General features: G+C 43.5%; 1 protein-coding gene across 3 annotated transcripts in view; it reads left to right on the top strand.

The window, feature by feature from the left end:
• ABCA1 (ATP binding cassette subfamily A member 1) overlaps positions 1–23,603 on the top strand; it is a 90,997-nt gene that overhangs the window by 42,272 nt on the left and 25,122 nt on the right. For all 3 annotated transcript variants that reach the window (XM_056514650.1, XM_056514651.1, XM_056514649.1), the window contains exons 6-16: positions 1,359–1,480; positions 5,385–5,576; positions 12,638–12,724; positions 17,164–17,404; positions 17,986–18,125; positions 18,368–18,484; positions 20,673–20,861; positions 21,695–21,900; positions 21,993–22,169; positions 22,760–22,982; positions 23,337–23,558. In XM_056514650.1, the coding sequence (XP_056370625.1) occupies positions 1,359–1,480; positions 5,385–5,576; positions 12,638–12,724; positions 17,164–17,404; positions 17,986–18,125; positions 18,368–18,484; positions 20,673–20,861; positions 21,695–21,900; positions 21,993–22,169; positions 22,760–22,982; positions 23,337–23,558 (1,916 nt within the window). The remainder of the gene's footprint in view (positions 1–1,358; positions 1,481–5,384; positions 5,577–12,637; positions 12,725–17,163; positions 17,405–17,985; positions 18,126–18,367; positions 18,485–20,672; positions 20,862–21,694; positions 21,901–21,992; positions 22,170–22,759; positions 22,983–23,336; positions 23,559–23,603) is intronic.

The raw sequence follows: 23,603 nt of genomic DNA, 5'->3' as shown, positions 1-23,603 counted from the left end.
AATCCAAGCCAAACCAAAAGCTCCTGCATAAGAGGTGAGGGAAAAGGCTGTAACAGCTGTCCCCTATAGGAGGGAGAAGGTATAAGCCCGTGGTTCTTCCTATCATTACTTTCTCTTCAGAGCTCATTGTTTTCCACTGTTTGCTCTGGGTTGCAGCATCCTAAAGTCTTCCTGAAGTAGAAGATACAGCATGACACCTAGCTCGTTTTCTTACCTCAGTCTGGAAATCTTCATTCTGGTAAATCCTATAGGACTTGGTCTCTTACCTCCTGCTGGCTTAGCTGCTTTGTTCATCACTTCTTGTTTAAGCATTGTGGAGACAGAATTCTCCTCTCTGTCTCTTAAATAAAACAGCAACAACAAAAACCAAGCCAAAACTAAACAACTTGTCCCCCCTCAAAAAATAATAAAAAAAAAGCCTAACCAAATCACAAAGCAAAACCAACAAACAACTAAAAACCAAACAAAAAAAACCACCAAACCACACAAACAAAAAAACCCAACACAAACCTCTCCCCTCCCCCGCCCCCCCAAACCCCACAAAAAAGCCCAAAACCCCAAAAAAACCTACAAAACCAATCCACCTCACACACAAAACCCAAGAACAGTGTCAGCTGGGAGACTCAGCTTCTGAATATCCAGTTTTGTGGACTTTAATGGTGTTTGGATTATAATTTCCAGATGGTTCCCCTATTCTGTGGTGTAAGTACAAATTTGTTTTAAAGTCAAGAGCTGAAGCACCAATGGCTTGAGAAGGTGAAACACTTGGGAAAGAAAATGGAAACAATGCTACAAATGTATTTTTTATTTCCAAGTAGTTGAGATTTGTTTCCTAGATCTGCATGCAATTCTGTATCATATCTGTGTGTCTGCATATGTCAGAGTTTGAAATTAATTGGAGAATACATCAGCTGTTAACATAATTAATTAAAGGCTAGTAAATCCCTCAGTGGTCAAATGTACCAGCTCAGTCCCATGTTCAGTAACAACACAGGGATTAAGTGCTAATGCTGCAGTAGGTTTCGGATCCAGGGAGCAAGTTGGTGTGCCCTGCTTCTGTGTATCTATGAGCAAATTGACCTGAAGTAATTATGTTAATGGGAGTTGGTTTTGAAGGTTGGTTGCTTTTTCTGTTGTTAGTTGGGGGTTTTTTGAGACCAAGGCATCATAGATTGACGTTTCTGAAGCCTGCCAAGTTTCAGAGCACTTTACCAGCAGCTACTCTTCCTTTTGTGCTATGGTTTGTGTAATTCCCTCTCCCCCATTTGTCAGCTTGACTTTTCCTGTTCAGTGCTCTCACGTGAGTTTCCTTTTGGCTTTGCTGTGACCAGAATTTTGCTTGTTTTGTCATTTTCCAGACTTGAAACTTCGGGATTTCCTGATTGACAATGAGACATTCTCTGACTTCCTCCATCATAATATGTCCATGCCATCACCTGCAGTAGAGGAGCTACTGGATGCAGGGGTCAACCTCCAGCAGGTGAAGAGTACTTTCAACTCCTAACATAATGCCTGTCTATTGTTTGTTTAGCTGTAGTGCCAAGATCTGTAGTGCTGGACCCCTTTGTGCTAGGTGCTGTCCAAACACAGAGGAAAATGCATTCCCTGTTTCTCTCTTTCCTCTTGCCCTCAATTTACTGTCTTATTTGATTTTAAGTTGTAAAAGGATACTGAGCAAATGTTTTGACCTGCGTAAGAAAATAGTACCCTCAGGCTAAACTGCATTTCTTCCTTCCTCTTTTTTTTTTTCTTTTTTTTTAATGGAAGTAAAACATTAATTAAGCTGCTACTACTGTTCCGACTGTGTTCAGTCACTCAGCTGGATTGGAGCAGGGTTTCTAGGTCTTGCTCTGCCTTACATTCCTGTGTAGCAGAAGGAGCTCTACTTTTAGGTTTGTGGTCAAGGCATCAGGACAGACACATTGTAAATGATGTAGTACAAGAGTCCCGTTCCCCTGAGTGCTCTGTGATTGCAGTCATAAGCATAGCTGGTGATGACAGTGAGCTAGAGCCCCTTCCTGCAATGGCTGTCTGTCACTTGTAACGTTTTTTGCTAGGCTTGATGAATTAGTCCAGCAGCAGCCCTTATAATGCAGAAGTCAGAACAGACTTCAAAGGAAGACCCAGGATTCTCTTGAAAGAATGCAAAAGATGGTATGCAAAAGGAGAAGGAAATATGTTTTGAGCCTCAGCTCCATATCAGATCTTTTCATTGAAGTGGTATGAATTAATTGTCCTTTTAGGCTTTTTTTCCCTGTAGTTACAGATGCTGTTCCTCTTTGCACACATTGTCTTGTTCTTCAGTGAATGCCTTCAATTCTTTCTGGTTTAGTGCAGTTTGATAAGTTATCGTACAAGTTAAGGATACTAAAAAATGTAAAGCAGAGAAACAATTCTTACCCATTTTAGGCTGCAAATTTTGTTTTAATTGAAACTAATCAGATTAAGACAGAATCATGCTACAGATGATTCTGGGAGGGTAACTGGAAGATTGCAGCAACAGCATTCTCATCATTCTCCCTAAGTTAGTGGAGAGGCAGAAAGATTTTCAAACAGACAAAAAAACCTCACCATACATTGTGTGGCTGCCATACTGTATCGGTTGTATATGGATATGGAAGGAGGAAAAAAGCTTAGATTTTATCTACATAATGTGTCTGAAGGATGATAAAAGGCTGTCACCTAGTTCGTCCTTGAATGCCTCAAGCTGTGCTCTTGTGTGATTCTTGAGCTGATTCTGCTAAAGCAATGGGAGTGATGCTGCCAAGTCGTAACAGCATTCTGTGCTCAGGGGTGGCAAGAAAGGCTAATCTGACACCAGGACATTAAACTGTGGAGCAGAGCAGTGGCCCATCAAATTTTCTTTAAGCACTTTTCTAACACAGATGGTAAGTAGTGATGCAGACCTCTCCCTTCCTGCAGAATGACTTTTTCTCTGACTCACAAAGTGGACGTCTTTGATTTTGCCGGAGATCTGGCCTCACTGCTGAGCTGACTTGTGAGTTCAGTATTAATAGGCAGTATTTGTTAGGTCTCTGAATGAGTGGCCCACAGCTTCATTCAAAAGTCATATAGTAAAAGGGCCTATCCAGAGTATGCCAACCTTTCACAGCAAATACAGCCTTCTTCTGCAGTCTGTTGGTGTCCTGTTGCTCAGTGAGGCCAGAAGTTATGATACACAATCAAGTAAAGAACTGAAGTCACCAAGGAGATTGGACTTTTCATTGGTGTCACTGTTAATGGCAGCACTCCAGCAGGGCTGTGTATCTAGCATCCTGAAATTAGTGCAAACAGGTAAAAGCAATCAAAGCCTTGTCTTGATGGGCATGTTGCTTCCTGGGGCTGAGTGGCTCATCCTTGTGTTTTTCCAGTCTTGGCAGGTGTGCTCAGAAGGGTGTGGGATTTGGAAGGTGCCTGGGTCAGCAGTGGGCAGGCAGCTATGTACTCAAGTCTGGTATGCTGCTGTTGTCCAGGTGTGGCCAGACAGCTCTCGTGTGGCTTGGAGGCAGGAATAGGTCCTGTCCCTCTGAAAAGCTGAAGGCACAATAAGGTCCTGGGCCAGTGCTGCAGCATGATGCATTGAATAGCAGTGAGGAATAAATAGTAATGGCCAGTGCATATTCTGCTTGGAACAAATCTGTTTCATGAAGCAGGAAAAGTCCCAAGGAGGGAATTATGAGGTGTAAGGACAGAGCAACTACCTATGACTACTTTCAGGCATGAGCCTGGCACTTTGGGAGTCCTTAGGGGACTAAACCTGTCATTTAGGATGTATTTTTGCCTGCTGAAGGAACCATGGTTTCAGATGACTGCAAGTAGTTAGAGAACTTGCTGACTTGGTGAGTCTTGGGTCGATAGGTAGAGTGTCTTTTCTGAAGTTTCACACCATGGGCCTCATTGCTTGAACACGGCAGCTTCTCTCCAAAATATAATTAAAATCTGGGTGAAAAAGGTGGACATCTTCAGGATGGTGGAAGGTTGGTCATCTTCACTTTTTTGTGAGTGATCACTGAATCACTGGGAGACATTGGTTTTTCTATATGTCCACCCAGGGAAGCTTGTTCTGGGAGTGTTATTTCAGCATGGCTATAACACTGGTAGTATTATGTCTGCTGGCAAGAAAAAAAGCACCCCAGATTTTCAAAAGGCAAGTCTTTTAGATGTAAGGGCATGATATGAGAGCTGTGAGGCATTGAAAGATCCTATTTTTGGCATATGGATACAGACCAAATTGCATTAAAAGTCTCTTCTCTCTCCTGTTGGTTCCATTTCTTGTTTCCTGAACGTAACACACTTTTCCCCCCAGATTGTGCATACCCCTTTGGTTTTGACAGACAAAAAATTTCAGACTTACCAGCCTGGTTCAGAAGCTGCTAACTCTTCTGGAATGTAGATCAATCCTCTTTAGTTATTGTTGTAAGTTGGGCAATGCACACTGGGTCTTACGAAACAAAAGAAGAAATTAAGTCTATGGCTGTTGTTACCTGTGCATTTACAGAAAAATAGTTCCATCTGTCTAGCCCCAAGGCAAACAAAAGTTTATTTCCAATAGTAGACTCTGGATTTTTCTTTGTTTGTTACCTTTGAAAAGTGTGCAGCTTTTTGACATGGACTTTGTTGCTCAGCAAATATGAAGTTGATAACTGACCTTATTAAAAGAATTTGTTTATCAGGCCTGAAACAATCTGGTGATAACTCAGAGGGATTTTATCACTTTCGTTAATAAGATGATTGCATGTGGATTAGGAAATATTATTGACAAGGAAACCATTACCTTAAGAAAAATATGCCTGTGAAGGAAGACTCTAGGGTCTTATCTCATTTGTTGCTGCCAGTAAGATAACTCTTTCTGCTGATACATTATCTGCTCAAAAACACTGCAAAATGTTTGTCTCAGCAGTTAGTGAGTAGATACTTCAGACTTAAGGGAGATGATTCTGAATCATTACTGCACAGAAAATGGATGGCAGATACATGTAAGCAGTTTGGGACATAGGTCTTTTGCCCTTCACATAGATTTGCCAGACTTGTGTCTGGTCACAAGCCTTGTTTTTCTCTGTGACTCAGTTCCCAGAAGACGGAATGTTAGGCAATGTACCCTTGGTCGGAGGAAACAGATCCTGAGGAGGACAGGATCACTGCTGCTTTGTGCATATTTGCGGGGAAGTGAAGAGACCACTGCCTCCCCCAGGACTTCTCTCCCATGTTCTCAGCAGGGAAGGATTTTTCTTGGAACTGAGTTGCATATGAATTAGGGCTGCTCAACCTGTAGAGAAGAATGCCCCCTCACCTCTATCTGGAAATGTTATGGTTTGCTTTATCTGAGCAATAACCAATGTTTTTGTAGATGGAGTTAGACTTACATGCTTTTCCTGCTTTCACAGGTCATTGTATCTGGTTATCGAATGCGACTGCGAGATCTCTGCAATAGCTCGACATCACCTGAGTTTCTTACCATCCAAAATCAGACGGCAGCCATGGACTCTGAAGCCTTCATTTGCAACTTGTCAAAGGAAAAACTCCTTGCAGCCGAGCAAGCTTTCCGTGCTAACCTGAATCCCCTGAAGCCTCTTCAGGTGAGTTCACTGGCTGCACTAGTGGGAGTCTGTCATTGACACAGTGGCATTTTCCATGTCAGCCTAGGGGCTCATCCCTGCATTTCCAGAACTGCTTGGAGGCAGTTAGAAAGAAGAAAGATGGTTTGTCTTTGTCACAGGAGTATGAGCAACATTGCTTCTTCCTGTCATTCTTACCCTTCCTGTTCAGCCTGCTACTTGCAGAGCATAAGTGTGCATGGTCTGCAGTTCAATTTGTCAAGAGGAAAGTCTTTATGCTGCACAATAACAAACAGGCTCTTGGTTTTCCCTGTGTTTTAGTCAAATGTTGTATCTTGGCTGGAATGAGCCCAGATACAAGCCTGGCTTGTGCTGAGCTCTAAAACCACCACCTTCTGCTCTTGGCATGGGGCCACCGAGTACAGAAGTATCTAGCCACTGACAGGCCACAACTTTAAGCAGGTTTAAAACATATTAAGTAGTTTTAAAGTCCTGTTTCAAAAATTAACCAATGGAATGAGTATTGAAGGAAGAATTCATTGAACTTTAAGAAAATACATTATTTACAAGGTGGCTGGAGACTAGAGCAGACTTGGATCTAGGAAAATCCAGTGACGTTTTGCTACAGATCTGCAATATCTGTTAAAATATGGAAGTTTGAGGAATTCAGTGCTGGAAATGACAGTAGAATGAAGAAAACACCACAGAACCGACACTGTTACCAATAAAACAAATGTTCTATTTTCTGCTGTGTGAGTTTTCAGATTTGATGAGCCTTTCAGTTCTCGAAATCAGGTACCACTTGCTTGGCTTTATCACCAGTCAAAGAGGGTCATTATTGAATACTGGAATCATATTATGTTCCTGCATACTATGTAGTGGTCAGTGACTTCATCTCTCCACAGCTCATCTTCTGTTTTCCACATGTCCTCCGTCTGCACTTTGGCTTTCCTGCTGGAAGAGCAGGACAGCCCATAAGCATTAGGAGATGGGGTAACAGCACTAAAATTGTAACATAGATGTGCTGTTTGGAGAGGATTCTCTATAATTTGTTTCTTGTCTTCAGTTGTATGTGTATGTAAAACACTCAAAGATGCTAGAATTTTGGGGTTTGAGGGGGTTGAAAATAGTTGTACCACTCAGAATTGTTTTTCTGGGCCCTCTGGAGACTCAGTCTTGCTTTTCTTATTTTTGGAAACTTCTGCAGCTTAGCTGGCAGAAGCAGGTACTGAGTGTCTGTGTTCTTAGGTCTATATTGTTTGTTGGTGAAAGGAATCACTCATAAGCCACTCTGTGCCTCTTGGCAACAACAGTATAGATTTAAAACATTATGTGCAGTTTTACGGGGCTTCTGGGAAACTGGCTCATGATCTTGTCTTCAAGGGGAAAAAAGCTGGAGTCCAGAAGCCAGCAGTTCTAAACCTGCTGTGCACTGTTGTCTGGTAAAGGTCCACAATTTTCCTCAGAAATGTGTCACAGTGTACCCTGTAGTTAAGCTGCTGTAATGCATAAGTGAGTGAAACAAAAACTAACTGGCTTCAGTGTGGCCAGGCAAAATGGATAAATTAACTGTAGGATCACAACCAACACATTTGAAACTTAATGTCTTTAGAGGATAAAAAGTGCCCTGACCTGCAGTAACATCTTTGAACAAAGAGAGAACTTTCTGCTCATGAACAAAGGAGGCTTTTGAGACAGCTTATTGAAGGCATTGTGTGGCAAATCTTGGGCATGCACACTGAAGATAGCATGCTCTGTATCTACTACAGAGTCTGTAAACCAATGCCAACAACTTGTCAAGAGATCAATTTTTATTTTTTTTTTTTTTCATACTCCCTTTGATGTACTTCACAGCAAGGCATTTCCGTAAGCAAAGTAAGGGCCAAGTCATATGCAGGTGCAACAGCAATTTGAAGACAGGTTTTTAGCTTGTGTAATTGGACATAGGCTTCACTGGTTGCATTATTTTGTGATTTATGGAGAGGCAGCATCCTAGTACAAGAAGGTTAATACAAGGGCTTGGAACTGTTGCAAGAGCTCTGCAAATTCAACACCAAGGGCTTGAACTGTAAACTGGAAATTTGTGCCTCTCTGATATCTGGGCAGTGAAGTGGCTATGGTTTCTTGAAATGTCTTAATACATATGGCTTAACCTGACATCCACCTGCTTGTTTTTTTCCCCTCTGCCTGTTTGTTATTCTTTCTGCAAGATGATGCAGTAAATTTCATCATGGAATTGATCCGGATTAAAAGTGATTGACCTGATTGTATGCTTGCACAAATATTTATGCTAAAACATGAAGGGGAGGGTGCAAGATTGAGAGCCCTATGATCAGGGAGTGAGTGTGTGGGCTGAGACCCTGATGATAACACTCAGTTCTGTTGGCTTAAAGTGTGTGTGTGTTTGCAGCCTCAGTGAAGCTCTAGGTGTTCTAAGCAGTTCTCAAAATTACTAGCAAGTTATGGACAAATCAAGGTTTTTAAAAAATTAAAGTGCATACCTGATGAAATGCATGAGCTCTAAATGTCATGGCACTGTTAAGTTTTTTATAAAAAGAAAGGCAAGGAATAAACACTTTACGTACTTGCTGCTCAGTACATCAATCCAGAACACCATGAGTGTTGCCAAAGGGCAGTGATACAGTTAAGATAAGAACTTCTTATTTAAATTTCACACTAGGGTTCTAGATCTGTTGCTGATCTTTCATATTACTTCAATTTAGCCTGTTCTATAGTATGAGAAAACAGAGCCACGCGCATGGAGGTATGGTAGGGAGGTTAAATTCTGTGTCCTTTTTCATGTAAGAAGCTACTTGAGGCAGGCTGTTTAGATCAAAACCCAGCAGAAAATCTGGGTGTGATCATGGGTCATCAAGGCAGAGGATAAACTTCCCTTCTTCTCTGAGTGTTCATTCCACTAGATGAAAGAAGTATTTCAAAAAGTCAAATTATATATTCCATGACCCGTGTCTTAATCAGCATCCATTCTCTGAAGCCTTTTGACCAACAATACTATGGGACACAGGACACGCTGTACAAGCTCCTTGTGGATACATCATCTGTTCTTGCGGCTTGCCTTGCACTGGCTGATGAGAATGAGGCAGGAGAAGCTTGTGTGAGAGCAACAGTGAGGCAGTATATCTGACTGCATGCATGCAAATTTCCTTCCTGGCTTTCTCATCGTGGTAGGCCAGCAGTTGTCCCATAGAGGAACTACACAGTTTGGGAAAGGCTAACAAGAGCAATGGCAGTAAGTTCCCAGCCATTACAACACAGTCCAGTGGGACATTTCTGACTGTCTTACACCATAGAAGTACCTGTTTGTATATCCCTCTGCAAATCTCCCCAGTTTTGAGTGTGATTTGGTGGGGGAAGGTTTAATGATAATTCAGATTGCTTCTGTGGGCTTTCATCTCTTAGACAACACTTTGTCATACTCACTCCAGTGGTATGGATCTGTAATAACCCATGAATATGCTGTGGCTTGTGTACTACAGTGGTCCTTGAAAGACTGTGGGTGAGCACATGAAAATCCAATTGTTTTTTCTCCCTCCGTAATATGGGTGGTATTTTGTCAAATGGGTAGCATGAACTAAACATTAGATAATAAATGCCTTGCAGTTGAAAAATGGCTTTTAGAAAAGGTCTCCTAATGTAAATATGTGCTGCAACTGAACTCTTAGCTTTTCTTGGTCTTTTGAAAGTGTTTTCAGTCAAGCACAATGATATCATCCTTTTAAGCAGCAGTGGTTTGAGACTTCCACTCTCAGGAAACAAAAGCAGAAGCTTAAAGCACGTGATTTTTCTGCAGAGGCCAGTGGAAAGTTTCTGGCCTGTGGAAAGTAGAAAAAATCAGTGTGAAGTTGTAATAACTATTTCAAAGCAAATGTGGCAGAGTCATCTTTATTAAAGAGAAGTAGTCAGCTGTGTGATGCAGACTGAATTTTGGCTGGATGTTTTGACTTCCCTACACTTTAAACCAGTGCATTCTCATGTATGTTAAAAAATCAGATTTGTCCATCGCCCGTAAGTCTCATGTGAATTTATTCAAGGCTTGTCTTCAACTCCAGCCATCTCAAGTATTTGTCACTAGAGTAAATCTTGTAGCATGCACATATGAGCACACAGAGTGTGTGCTGAGTTCCCCCCCCGCCAGTGCACTCAGTACCTCAAGAGTGTTATGATGTTGGCTGCCCCAAAAGACAGGTTTAGTGACTTGCTAGCCACTACCACAGTAATTGTAGAGGGCAGTTGTATTCAAAACCTGCTAGAGCTTTGTTGTTCCACAGTGTGCCTGGAACAGACAGGTAATGTTTTTGCAGCACATTGCCAATAAATGAGTCAATGCCTTCCCCAGCCCATAGATGTAGTGCAGATATCTGCTAAAGACAGACTCACAGTAGGAGCAGTCGTCCTGGATCTATCCTGAATCTAGAGGTTTCTTATTCATGTAATTAACTACTTAGTGAGTCACTACAAATATGTGTATTACAGGGAAATTAATGACATGCTCATCTCTTCAAAGAAGACTGGCCCTTGTGACTGATCTTTTGTTATTGTCTCTGGAGATGATTTATGAGAGGCTTCCTGAGTGGGCTTTGAGGTTCAAGAAGTGGTAGAGAGTGAAATTTCCTCCATATCAATGACACTGTTGTAAGTTCTGGTGAGAAATGATCTTGAAGGGGTATGAATTTTTTAGGGAAGAAAGGTCAGGGTGCTCAAGGATGGGTACTCCTCAGATTTCAGAGTAAGGTTTGCAACTCCTTGAATCACCTAAGACTTATGTACAAGGTCAGGAAAATGTCCTGTTAAGCTCAGTGTCCTTGACTGATAATCCAGTAGTGGCCTTAATGGAGGCATGTGAAAGAATGCAGCCATTGGGCAAGTACATAACAACATTTCTTCAGTGTGATGTCCTGTTCTTCAGTACCTTGCAACCCAGACTTTCTCATCTGCTGCAGGGATCTTCTTGTTTAATAGCATTTGGCAAGATTTTTATATTCCATGATTTTTTTTAAGTCTTAAACTCACAATACTTTCAGCATTGCATAGAGTCTACTGATTTTTTTCTGTTTTGACTAAGTTGCAGACACAGAAGCTCCTTTGGTTTTGTTTTAAATTGATCACTTCACTGGAAGTTTTCTAGACCTGTATGATAAGGCACAGAAGGCAATCATCACACTTCCATTCCCCATCCCACTTGGAAGTCTACAGACCTTTGTCATAACCTACCTCTGTCTGTCCTTACACGTCCCATTGGAAGAGCTGTGGTCTCTTGCTCTTCCTTCAAAAAACATTCCTGCCATGAATCGTGGCCTTTGTCTGTACCTGAGCTCCTTCAGAGATGGAGAACCCAAAATTAAACGTAGTATTTGAGAACCAGGATTGCATTGTGGATTTATGTTGATGTTGATCTGTTTTATCACTGTTTTTCTGAGATATCTCTTTTTGAGTCGCATTAGCTAATTTAGGGCCCTACAAGGAGTATCTTAGGGTAGAACTGTCTTTTTCCTATGTACTTACTTTGCAGTGCTGAATTTTGCTTGGCACTTTGTAACAGTGTGTCAGTAGGAGGATGTTCACTAATCCTTTGCAACTGGATTTTGTTCTGAACCAATTAGTACCTTCAGAAAACTTTTTCTCATCCACCTTGTCCCTGAATCACCTCTTAATACAGTGAGCATAAATCTTTGTGGAGATTGATGAAGTATATTGAGCTGAACAAGCACATCTCTTATTATGCATGAACCTGGAACTTTCTACCTCATCTTGCTACTGAAGTTGTAGTGGTAGAGCAGGCATGTGGCTTTGATATTTCCTAGCTAAATTTCTTTTAATATGTCCTGAAGGTCTAAGCCTGTGGGGGTTTTTAATTGTTTTTACTCCTAGATTATATGTTTTTATTTATCCAAACCTTAAGGACTGCATTTAGTAGAGATCCATAGATGTTAGAGAATCCTCCCAGAATTTGCAACTTGCTTTGGAGCAAAGACTAACTGTGCACTCAGAAAAGTTAGCTGAATTTTAAACATGCCAGCAGATCGCAGAAAAGTGCCCATTTACACCAGCTGGAGGTCTTACCCGTCTCCAGCAGATCAAGTAGAACAAATGAAAACCTCCAGACTTTGTTTCCAGAAGTTGAAAAGATGTGAAAAGGAAGAGATTCAGCTCAAAAAATGTGTGCTAAAATCAAGGGCCTTGGCTGTTCATCTTCATGTTGCTATGCTGTAACTTTAGTATGCTTTCAAATGCTGCAGCATGGAGCTGCTAATGTGAAATCTTATGAATTTATTTTGATCTTCATTCCCTTGAAACCAGGATTGTGTCCAAATGTTTTCCATGCAAGATAATCCAGATATGTGAACAGAAGGGAAAAAGAACCCCACAAACCGAACTCCAGGTTACCAGTTACACATACAGCAATTGGAAACAAGGAGTTGTCTTCAACGTGACTTCCTGCTAGAGCAAATAGTTTCCTGAAAGCTATGCCTTCCAATTCTGGAAGCCTATCAGTCTTGCTCTTTGGTGACAGTGCATGCCAGCTATTTCCTGGAAGCTCTTTGTTTTAAAATACACCTTTGTTTTAGATAAAGAGCATCAAGGCCTGATGGGAAGACTTGAGTGATGATAATGTATACTGCAGTAGGGAGTTGTTTAGTGTCTGAGCTGGTATCTGCATAATCTTTGGTATCTGAAAACTTGTACCTACCAAACTCTTTTCCTCCACTATAATGACTTTGTATTCACTTCTTAGCATTGCAGGGTTTCATATCCTGTAGACTGTGCTTGTTTTGTGGCCTGGAATGCAAGCCATTTTTTGCTATTGCAAGTGTATGTACATGCATTTAACATTTTGTTGGTATGGTTCTGATTATGGCATCTGTGTCCTTAACCTGTGAAAAGAGAAAGGGGTTATCCTGTCATGCCCATAGTATTTTAAGTTCAAGGTTACACAGAAAGCCAGCTTTGTCTTCCCCACCAATGTAAACAGTCCGAGCTGCTCTGTACAGGAATGTTCACAAGCGTTTAATTTCATTTGTGCTTTGCAGTAACTTCTAGTTTCGTTTTCTCTCTTCTTGCAGAGACAGCTTTCTTTCAATTCCTCCTTATTGGATCTGTCAGAAACTGTGGAAACTTTGAGAGAAAGCATTCGGAAGCTTGTTAAAGAGGTAAGAGCCTTTGTGTCAGGAGAACACATCACTGGGGTTGTTGTTCTTACCCTGTGATCGAGTGCAAGATGCAACTCAAAGTCAAATCCTTGGCTTGTTTTTGAAACTTTGCCCCATCCTACTGCTGTTTTCCTTGTGCCAGTGCAGGCAGTGCACTTTGCAACCTCTTGGCACTTCAAGTTACAAATACCATAACAGGAATTAGGACATTTTCTGTGGTGTTTTGCCTTCTGAGCAGTGCACAGCAGTTGGGTTTGCAGTACTTCTGCTGCCAGGTAGTGCTTGCAGGCTGCATGTTGAAGCTTTCCTTTATGTTTTTTTCCATCTAGTTTCCAAGTCACGTCAGGGTTATTACTTGGTTGTATCTACTGGGTTTCCTGTTGAGTGAGGGTATGACATGCGGAGAAGATACTGTGGCTGTTACAATTTAAATTAGTAGCTCTAGACTACTGTTTCCTCTTTATCTGTCTTGCTTTTTGTGCCAGAGATTGTTTTCCAATCTTGTGGGGCACTCAGCACAAAGACATCACAACACAAAACATAGACAGCGATTTGCACAGTCAAATTGACATTCTAGAGACTGCAAGTATTTGTTTTTGCAGGTGAAATGATGGATTAAGAAAAAAAGCCCCGTGTACCTAAGAATGAATGGGAAGTCCAAATCTAAGGGGTAGGGTGAGGGTGTTGAGCCAGAAACTTTATCCTAGCTTTTTTTTTTTTTTTTTTTTTTTTTTTTTTTTTTTTTTTTTTTTTTGTCTGGCTCTGACTTTGAAGTGCTGCTATTAGTCAAAAATATTCTCTCCCTGGAGCAGAAATCACAACCATCTAAGCTAAACAGTGCCGCCGCCTCCATGTAAGCTAAACAATGCGGCCGCCTGCTCCTCCCTTCGCTCGCCTTCCGTCTGTGCAGCAGGGCGAGGGTGACCGGCAGTAACCCCGGCAGCGTGCAGCAGAGCGGGTCACTCCAGGTTAGCCCGAGCCTCCCTCCCACGGAGGGAGCTGCCGGAGCTGCGCCTGCCAGGCAGCCATTCCTGGCACGGTCCCTCCGCAGCCCGCGGCCTGCTGCGCTCGGAGCTCGGCGACTCCCGCATCGCCTGCGCCCCGGCCGGGAGAGAGCTCCCTGCGAGCAGGCAGGCCGCCCTGCAGAGCCTGACTACAGCTGTTTCCTGCTACGTCATTTAAGCTTGGCTTTTCTTCTTGTCTGGGATAAAAATAATTGAAACCACGTGATGCTTAGTTTGCTGATGTGGCCGAAAACGTCCCAGGGTAACGTGCCTTTTGCTTGGCAGCTGTTTTGGGTAGGACTACCTTTTATTCTGCCCTGCTGTGCAAACAAAGGCAGCTTTTTACTCTGTGTACAGCGTGAGCTGCTCCAGATGGCTTGACCGAAAGTTACTTCTTATTGTCCGTCAGGCGGATTTCTGTGTGAAAAGGAGGGACTTGCTCCCTTGTTTCAAAGGGCAGCAGCTTGAGGGGGTGGAGAGAACTATTGTTTGTGCCATGTCTAGGAGCCTTTCTAGCAGGGAATTTTAATTAGAAAATGGTCTGAACAAAATACTTGTCTTGGAGTATGGGGATTGATTTGATCTGTGTCCTTGGACTCTAAATCAACTTCTAGGGGGGCAGACTTAACACCAAGAGCAAGGACAACTATTTAGAAACACTTAGGGAGCCAGGTCTGATGCCTGGGAGAAGAAATAATTTAGTGACCCTTCACCTTTGACATATTTGCTTCCAGAAGTATAAAAGATCAGCTCTACATGTAAATTGTAAAGATGCTGGTGCCAAAGATGAAACAAAGCTCCCTGCTCAAGCTGTTTCAAAATAATATGTAGAAATGTATTTGTAAATGCAATCCCTCTTTAAGATGGTTGGCAGGCACTTTGTATGTTCATGGGAATTATCTGCACTTCCTATTTAAATACCTTTCCTCATCATGTTTGGGAATTTATGGCATTTTAGCTAAAGGAGCTGCCTTTTTGCTGAGCAGAAATGAGCTATTTTAGCTAAGATACCAAACACTTCCCAAGGGATCCCTTTGAATTTGACTCAAACTGTCACACCTGAAATGCAGCCTTTGCCTTTTGGGTGAGGAATCATCAAGTGCAAAAATCTGCATGAATGTATGTAACAAACAGAAATGGTTGTGTGGTAGTTTTCATTCATGTTCCATGATGCTGGTGTCCTGTTGTTCACCCTGAAACCGTGGAGCCAGGTTGAGTGGCACCAGGCTGCAGGCAAAGGCAATAGTGAGTAGCAAGGAAATGAAAGTACACTTGAGTCAGTCAATCTGGACATTTGCACTCAGGCATTTGCTGTTCTCACAGCTGTCTTCTATTATATCAGTGTGTCCTGTTCTTTTAGGCATCTGAAAATAGAGGCTCCTTGTCTAGGTGACACGCTGTAGCTGTTGTTTGGCATCAAGAATTTTTCTCCAGATGTTGGCACATCTAAAACATGCACAGTGCTGCAGATGGATCACACAATGGGGCAGGTTTGCCTCCCACTGTAAGGCCAATGACTCTTGAGTGTGCTTTCCTTGGGTGAACTTGGATTGAATTGTTCCAGTGCACTGTTGCTTTCAGCATTGTTGCTGGCTGGCTTTACCAGCTGTCTTAGACTTTGGTTATCTGCATTTTATTTCAACAAGGGTGACAGACCAGTGCACAGGGAGCAAAAGTGGCAGATGGTCGTTGACTCTGTTATTGTCTCTGAAAAGAGGGCAGTTGGAGCACAGCATCTAAATGTTTCTGAGATGCAGTTAACAAGCAGTTACAAATAGGTCTCAGCAGCTCTGCTTACCCTCTTTAGTGCATCTGCCTGTTCTGGACAGCACGGTAAGAAACATCCAAGTTAATGTCATCTGATATTTCAGCAGCAGTCAAGAAATCAGATAAAATTCTAAAAGCACATAAAAAGGGATAGAGAACCAGCTGTAGCATTTTTCTATGATACTGTACAAAACTCTTTGATACAGAATGCAGATCTAGGCTCTTGTTCTCTGAAAAGTGATGGCATAACTAGAATAACATTCAGAGAAGGCCAGTTAGGACATTTAGTACTATAAAGTATGGCTTTCAAAAGAGGAACAAGAGAACAGGCTGAGACTGTTCAGCTTGCAAATGAGATGAGTTGGGGATATGATCTATAGAGACCTATAAAGTTGCACGAAGAAGAGGTAGGGATTTAATGTCCATTGTCTCTTGCAGTAAAAACAAAACCACATGATACTAAATGGAGCTAACCATAGCCAGATAAGGAGAGAAAAGAGGTTCTTTCCTGTGGTCTTGCATGTTAAATATTTGTGGATGTTCTAAATTCTAGGACTTTACCATAGATGAAATTCATTGAGGGTTAGGAAATAGAAGCTCCTTGAGCTGAAATTAATTGGAAGCTGGAAGGTTACTTAGAGGAAGTATCCTAGATTCTTGCCTTTGTCTTATTTCTTCATAACATCCACTTATGGTCACCATCAAAGAGGTGATGTTCTGACATATCAAGATAGGGGGTCTCAAAGAAATACTCCAGTATAGCATGAAACCAGTGCTCTTGGAGCTAGGTTGCTTTTCCTGTTGTGGTGAGCTTGGCCATGGCAGCATTAATGCAGTGAGTATCTCAGGCTGAGGGCAGGGTGCTTTTGTTCATGACACATTGCAGGCATGTTGTCTGGCTTATGCCACTCAAATTAGTCTGGAGGTACTACTCCAGACTGGCTGGTTTTCTGTTGTCACCTCAGGCCTGGTGTTGGGTCAGCTGGTCAGGAGAAGGCTCCTTGCTGTTTCTGGTTGTGTGCAAAGTTTATACTGTGATTCAGGCTCCTGGCTGCAGCAGGGCTTGTTTTCAAGGATTTTCTGGGAATGCTGTTGACAATAGGGCAAGGAGTTTCTGGGGCAGGGATAAGTGATGCCAGTCTGGGAGGTCAAACTGGCTGCCTGATGTAAATCAGTGGAGGCTTGGTGGAATTGTGCCAGGTGACACTGCTGTGGCCTGTGGCTCATCCAGTTTGTGACCTGTGAGCTTCAGTTGCTTGGTGGTGTTCCTTTAATTCCTACTCTGACTCGATGTACCCCACCCCACCTGTCCTTGTGAGGGTACTCCACTGGAATGTAAGCCATTGTGCAACCAGGAGGACAAGCAGCTTCCACGTTAGAGGGCAGGGAGGCGAGGAACCACCCGCTGCACTGGAGGAGAAACTCAAGAGTAAAGAACTTGGCAAGGATACATTCCAAGTACTTGCACAGAAGAGATTTCCCTCTACAGTCTTCCATTGCAGTGGTGGTGGGGAAATGTTTTCCCTGGTTCTTACCCTTGATGATGTGTTCAAGGGGGTTCTCACCTGTTCAAAAATCTATTCTGTGTTTTGAAGGTGCATGGAAAGAACTTCTCCTTTTACTAATCCTAATGGATACTTGCTTCTTTTCTCTGCCCTTCCCCTCCAGCTGCTGAGCATGAAGAGCTGGAGTGACATGAGGCAGGAGGTGATGTTCCTGACCAATGTGAATTCCTCCAACTCCTCTACTCAGATCTATCAGGCTGTGTCGCGCATTGTGTGTGGCCATCCTGAGGGTGGAGGACTCAAAATTAAATCCCTTAACTGGTATGAGGACAACAATTACAAAGCACTGTTTGGAGGCAACAGCACTGAAGATGATGTGATTAACTTCTATGATAACTCCACAAGTAAGTGTAACAATGTCATCGTAGAGGTCCCATGAAGTAGAGGTCCCATCTACTTCATGATTATCATTGCTAGTGTTTTCTAAACTTCCACGGATGAAAACAGGTGGTCCTGAGGGACATATTAACTGTTGTTTCAGAAAGACATGCGCATATTTTCCTGCATATGCCCTTAAAGCCAGCAAGTTATCAACTTGCAGAATCTCCCAAAGACCCTCTGTAGAGTCCACAGAAAGCTCTTCAGTGACCCACTTTAGTAGGAGAGGGAGCGCAGTCATGCACAGCCTCTAGAAATCTGACCTTTTCTGGTTTTTCAAATTTTGCTTATGCCATGCATTGGGGTTGTGGGAGTGTTGCAGAACTAGTACTGTGTCTCTTAGTGTTGGAGGCTACCTGGTTGCTCCTTGTTCACTGGGCAGACTGTTCAGGCTTGCACTAAAAGGGGCTTTTTGTGGAGCTTTGCAGTAAAGGATGGGGTTTGTCTGAAAAATGCTTCGATCTCAGCTTTGATTGTTCTTGAAGCTCTGTGCCTTCTGCAGTTGTCACTGTGGTGTTCAGCCACTCACCTTTGTACTCTTCCTCAGCACCCTACTGCAATGAGCTAATGAAGAACCTGGAATCCAGCCCGCTTTCCAGGATTATCTGGAGGGCTTTGAAGCCCTTGCTGATTGGGAAGATCTTGTACACTCCAGATACGCCAGCTGTAAGGAAGGTCATGTCTGAGGTAATTCTAGCCCTGTCCTCTGATAATGTAGCATTAGCTATGTCCTCTGGCTGTGCAGCTGATCCTCTCTAGTTAAATTGGACCCAAACACAAGCCTAGAAAGGATTACCTGCAAAAACACAGCCTCCCTAATCTCTCACCTTGCACGCACTTACTGTTGTTGAGGGCTCCATGCACCCTCTCAGCCCATGATGGGTCTCTGCCAGCTTTTGGAAATAACCTTCCTCTTCTCTTTGTGACAGGTGAACAGGACATTCCAGGATCTGGGTGTGTTTCGTGACCTCGGGGGAATGTGGGAGGAGATAAGCCCAAAGATTTGGACATTTATGGAAAGTAGTCAGGAAATGGATCTCATTCGGGTCAGTATTCTGTCCTTGCCAGAACCACCACTGTTTTTTGCAATAAGTGATGAAATATTTATTTTAGATGGTGCTTCAGTGCTGAATAGGACAGAAATATTATGGACAGGATCCCTTCTTGAAAGAGATCTTGATTGTACTGATCTTGCATTTTGCCTGGCATTCCTTCCTTCACGTAACAGTCTCCTGCAAACACAAGCAGGACACATTTTACACCCAGTTCTAATCTGCCTCTTTTGAGAAATGTACTTTTTTGTCCACAGTGTTGCCCTAATGTGTCATGAGCACATCACCATGGTTCCTCACGTGCAGCTCTGAGAAGTGGGTCTTTGCATCCTGTGCCAATGTCTTTGGAAGCACAGTGATGTAAAACTGGCATCAAGAAACAGAGACTGCTGTAGAGTAGTTTTTCCAGCTATCTCTGCCACACAGTTGGTGGGGTATCCCAGTGCACCTTTTTGTGTACAGAGACCTCCCAGTATTACAAACCTTGAAGTGCATTTCTTTTTTACCCAGTGTAACGCTCTGTTCTGTGACCTGCCCTGTTGTACTTCTCCATCAACATGGCATACTAGAGCACCAGAGACAGTTGAACAGATTGTTACAAAGTTCAGGCAGAAGGTTGAGGTCCAAAACACTGATTTGCAGTGATGTCCTCTGAAAAGTGAATGTTGCTCCTGTTTTAGACTTTTTTTTTTTTTCATTTTACTGAGCCCTGGGCTTTAATGGTTTTATATTTTATGTTGCTTGTTAACCCTGTTGCCTCTGGTAGTCAATTATTGATCTTCCCAGCAATCTGGTCTTCTCTGCACCAGCATAGTAACAGGGGTGCCTGTATTGTCACCTGTTGGCATCCACACAAACAGGAGTACTTCCTTGCCAGTGCCTTGGCAGCTCCCAGACAGCATCCTCTCCAGCTGCCATGCTTCTGGGTTGATTTGCCATCTCCTCTCAGCTTTTTGGGCTGTACAATCTGTTTGGTACATTTCTTCCTGCTGAGGGAGAGGAAGGTGCTTTGTTTGCCCATCACTGCCCCTTCTAGCTTGATGTTAATGTCCTGTGAGCTTCAGGAAGGGCGCCATGTGCCCCTAGGGTTGAGGGGCTTTAATGTTGGATTTAAACAAGATGAAGTTGAGCCATTTCCCTGCAGGCATGGTGGCAGAAGTTAACCTTGGAGAACAAATGAGAAGAGAGCACAACACATCCAATTCCTGTTTACTTAGATTTCCTTTTTGTATGTTTTCCTTTGCTAGCTTGGTCTGTTCTGTTTTTCCAGTTTGCAAAGCTGTTTTTTAGCTGTGACCCACTACTTTCTGGTTTGCTGGTAACAGCAGAGTATGGGGAAGCTCTTTACCTCTTTTTCATTTTTGTTGTGGCTATAAATCCACTTCCTGCTCTTAATCATAAGGATTTTTGCAGTTTTCTCTCTTGTGCAGGTTTTTCTTTTTATTTCCCTGACTTCAGTTCAGCTATATCCTTTACAAATACTATTCCCTTTCTGCCTGGCCTTATATTATCTGCCTAGTGGACTGGTTTCTGCTTCAGTATATTTGTGCTAGGTATTTTTTTTGTGCATACAGTAGCCTGTCCTCAGAAAGCTAGCAGTTAAACTGGGTGAAGAAACCACTGTCCCAGACAGGAGAACAAAGGCAGGACATCATGCCTGTACAGGGCTGCTTCAGCCCACCCGGGGGGCAAAAAAGCAAAATACAAAAATCACCTGGCCTCTGGTGTTGGTATTTCTGCTCAGCACAGTGACTGTTGAGCCTTCAGCCATGCATCAGTGTCTCTCCATCCAAAGATTTTTCTGGGAGAAGAGAGCAGAGCTAGGCAACCAGTACTGGGCAAATGCATTTCTGCTGAGCAGGCGTCTCCCTGGTTTGCGTGTGTGGGGTGTAGAGCTATGCATGGCTCTCTGCTGCCCTCTCCTTGGGACAGGGGTGGCGGGACATGGAGCCAGCGTGCAAAGCACACCAGTGTGGTGTAGCTGTACTGGGGAGGCACAACCTTCTCAAAGGGAGGGGTGGGGGAAAGGACTCCACTGTGCTGCTCCTCTTGGTACAGCAGAGGGCCTCTACCTGCACCTTTTTAACTGCTGTTTTCCCTATAGTGCTTGTTTTTATTATGACAGAGGAATCTAGCATTACTTCTTACAACTATTTCTTCTTTGAAAACAAAACACCTGCAGACATTGCTGAAAGGCAAAGCCCTCTGGGACCTGCACTTGCCAGCTTCCAACTGGACAGTGGAGGATGTTGCCCGTTTCCTGTCAAACAATCCAGAGGACTTTGGGGCAGAAAATGGCTCTGTGTACACCTGGGTGGATGCCTTCAATGAGACAGACCGGGCTATCCAGACCATCTCCCGCTTCATGGAGGTGAGATCCTGTTAGTGTGGGCAAGGTGCTGGGGGATGCTCTGGAAAGCGAAGATAGATGCTCCTCCATTCATTTTCTGGTTACAACCAGGCATTAGTAGGGCTGAGCAGCATGTCAGAAAATTATGATTTATTCAGATGATTAAGTATAAATGTAGGAACCTAACTGTAGGCCTTGTTTTTGAAGGTTTTGCTTTTGTCACTGCCTGTGGTTTCCTGCTCTTCTATTACTGGGTGACTGAAAGCTGCTGCTGCTGTCTCCAGCAGTGTTAGCAGCTTCAGTCTGTCTAGTGTAGTGTAGTCTGAGGTTTATCTAGGGATTGTGGTGAAGCTAGCAGCTGCTTTAAACTGAGGGAACAAAATTAGTTCTACTTTTTGCCTTATCTGCTTGGGAGATGAGTGCAAAAAGAAACAGGCCGTGGCCTGTTAAGGGCCTGGTCCAAAGCCTTCAGGTCTCTCCACTGATGTTTAGAGGCTTTAATTGATTTATTGGTAACAGATGAAATAAAACTATTTATGCAATTTGATATTTGGATGAGATCCTGTAGGTAATACTGCAGTGCTAGCCTCTTATACAGAAAATAACTTTGCTAAGGTATTTCTCAGTGGTATATATTTGTCTGGTAGGTGACTGTCAAGCAGCAAGCAATGACAACTCTTGCAACTTGCTGGACTACAACAAACCATTGCAAAATAGTCTGATGCTGTTGTCTTTTTCTTGGGAGTGACTACCATTGGCATGTTTTCCTCTTTCCCTCTACCCCACAACTAAACAAAGTACGTTATGATTTGGCAGTGTATCCCATAAATTCTTCCAATTCTGTCCCTGTCTAGTGTGTCAACTTGGACAAACTGGAGGCTGTGCCCACAGAAGTCCGGCTTATTAACAAGTCCTTGGAGCTTCTGGATGAAAGGAGGTTCTGGGCTGGCATAGTCTTCACTGAAATGGCTCCTGACAGCACAGACCTTCCTCAACATGTGAAATACAAAATACGCATGGACATTGATAATGTGGAAAGGACCAACAAGATCAAGGATGGGTGAGCCCTGACATCCTGCCTTATGATCGAGTTCTTACAAAGGATGGGGTGAGGAGGATTTCTAACGGAAAGGTCTCTTTCCCTTGGCGCAGGTACTGGGATCCTGGTCCCCGTGCTGACCCCTTTGAGGACATGCGCTATGTCTGGGGAGGCTTTGTCTACCTGCAGGATGTAGTAGAGCAGGCCATCATCAGGGTTCAGACAGGCACGGAGAAGAAAACTGGAGTTTACGTGCAGCAGATGCCCTACCCGTGCTATGTGGATGACATGTATGTATGCAGGCTGCTTCAAAAGCTCCCAGGAGGACTTTTGTCACTCCTCAAGCATGGTTTATGCCCCTATTATCATTGTGGAGGCAATCTCCGAAGCGTTCCTAATCCCTAGAATTAGGGGACCCACATGGAGGATTTAGAATATGTAATGACTTGCAGAGTCCTGCCCGGGAGAGGGACTGTGAGTAGTGGAGTTGAACACACAAACTGCCTTCCTGAGGTGTGACTGTGTCACCACACCTGATGCAAGCAAAAGCAGTGCTGGGGAAAAAGCAGGCAGATAGGCACAGGAGAGGAGAAATAAGACAATTAAGAGCAGTCCCCTGGCAAGGCAGCTCTTTGCACTCACTCTTCCACTGAATGACAATTGCAGCTCCAGCTCCCACTCCTAACTGGCAATGTGCTCTAAAACTATCTGCCTCACCTCATGGTGAGACATGGATCCTTGTGTCAGGCTTTGCACATCAGCTGCTTTGTGCAGGGAAGCCTTAGCTGTCACCATGCTCTAATAGCCCTTGAAGTGGTATCTGAAGTTGCAGTGATGTTTCTCACTTGGTTCTCCTGGCCCCTTTCCCTCATTTTCTCAGATTTCTGCGCGTCATGAGCCGCTCCATGCCTCTCTTCATGACACTAGCTTGGATCTACTCAGTGGCTGTGATAATTAAGGGCATTGTATATGAGAAGGAAGCCCGGCTGAAGGAAACCATGAGGATTATGGGACTTGACAATGGCATCCTTTGGTTAAGCTGGTTCATTAGCAGCCTTGTCCCTCTCCTGATGAGTGCAGGACTGCTGGTGCTGATCCTGAAGGTGAGTTGTCTGATTTGGCCTGTGGCAGCAGACTCTAGAGCCTTTAGAGCCTGCTAGGCAGTGTTCTGTTCTGACACACTGGGGAGGAGTTTGTGGGTATATGTTGACCAGTCACTTTTTGGGAACAGAATTTTGGAACAATAGGACTGTATGGCTGACAACAGCAGGAGGGAATGTTGTAGATTCAGTTCTCTTGAAAAGATGCCTCTGGTACTGCCTCACTTCTGAGAAGGCTGTTGTGAAAATTGTAGGAAGCCTTGCCTTGCCTGAGCAGTAGCTGTGCAGAGCTGCCTATAACAGAGGTGCCCTGGAGAGCCCTTTCAAAACCTGATGCATTTATTGTTCTCCTGCCAGATGGGGAATCTACTGCCTTACAGCGATCCTAGTGTGGTGTTCATTTTCCTCTCAATCTTCGGTGTTGTGACCATCCTCCAGTGCTTCCTCATCAGCACCGTGTTCTCCAGGGCCAACCTGGCAGCTGCCTGTGGGGGCATTGTCTACTTCACACTGTACCTGCCCTATGTGTTGTGTGTTGCCTGGCAGGACCACATCAGCTTCTCACTCAAGATTTTTGCGGTGAGTCTCAATGAAACTCTCCTGGTCACAGAGTCTCCAGCAGTA

This window comes from Oenanthe melanoleuca, chromosome Z, assembly GCF_029582105.1.
Source record: "Oenanthe melanoleuca isolate GR-GAL-2019-014 chromosome Z, OMel1.0, whole genome shotgun sequence".
Taxonomy (NCBI): Eukaryota; Metazoa; Chordata; class Aves; order Passeriformes; family Muscicapidae; genus Oenanthe; species Oenanthe melanoleuca.
Note: the sequence above shows the minus strand (reverse complement) of the source record. Positions and strands in the feature narration are given on the sequence as shown.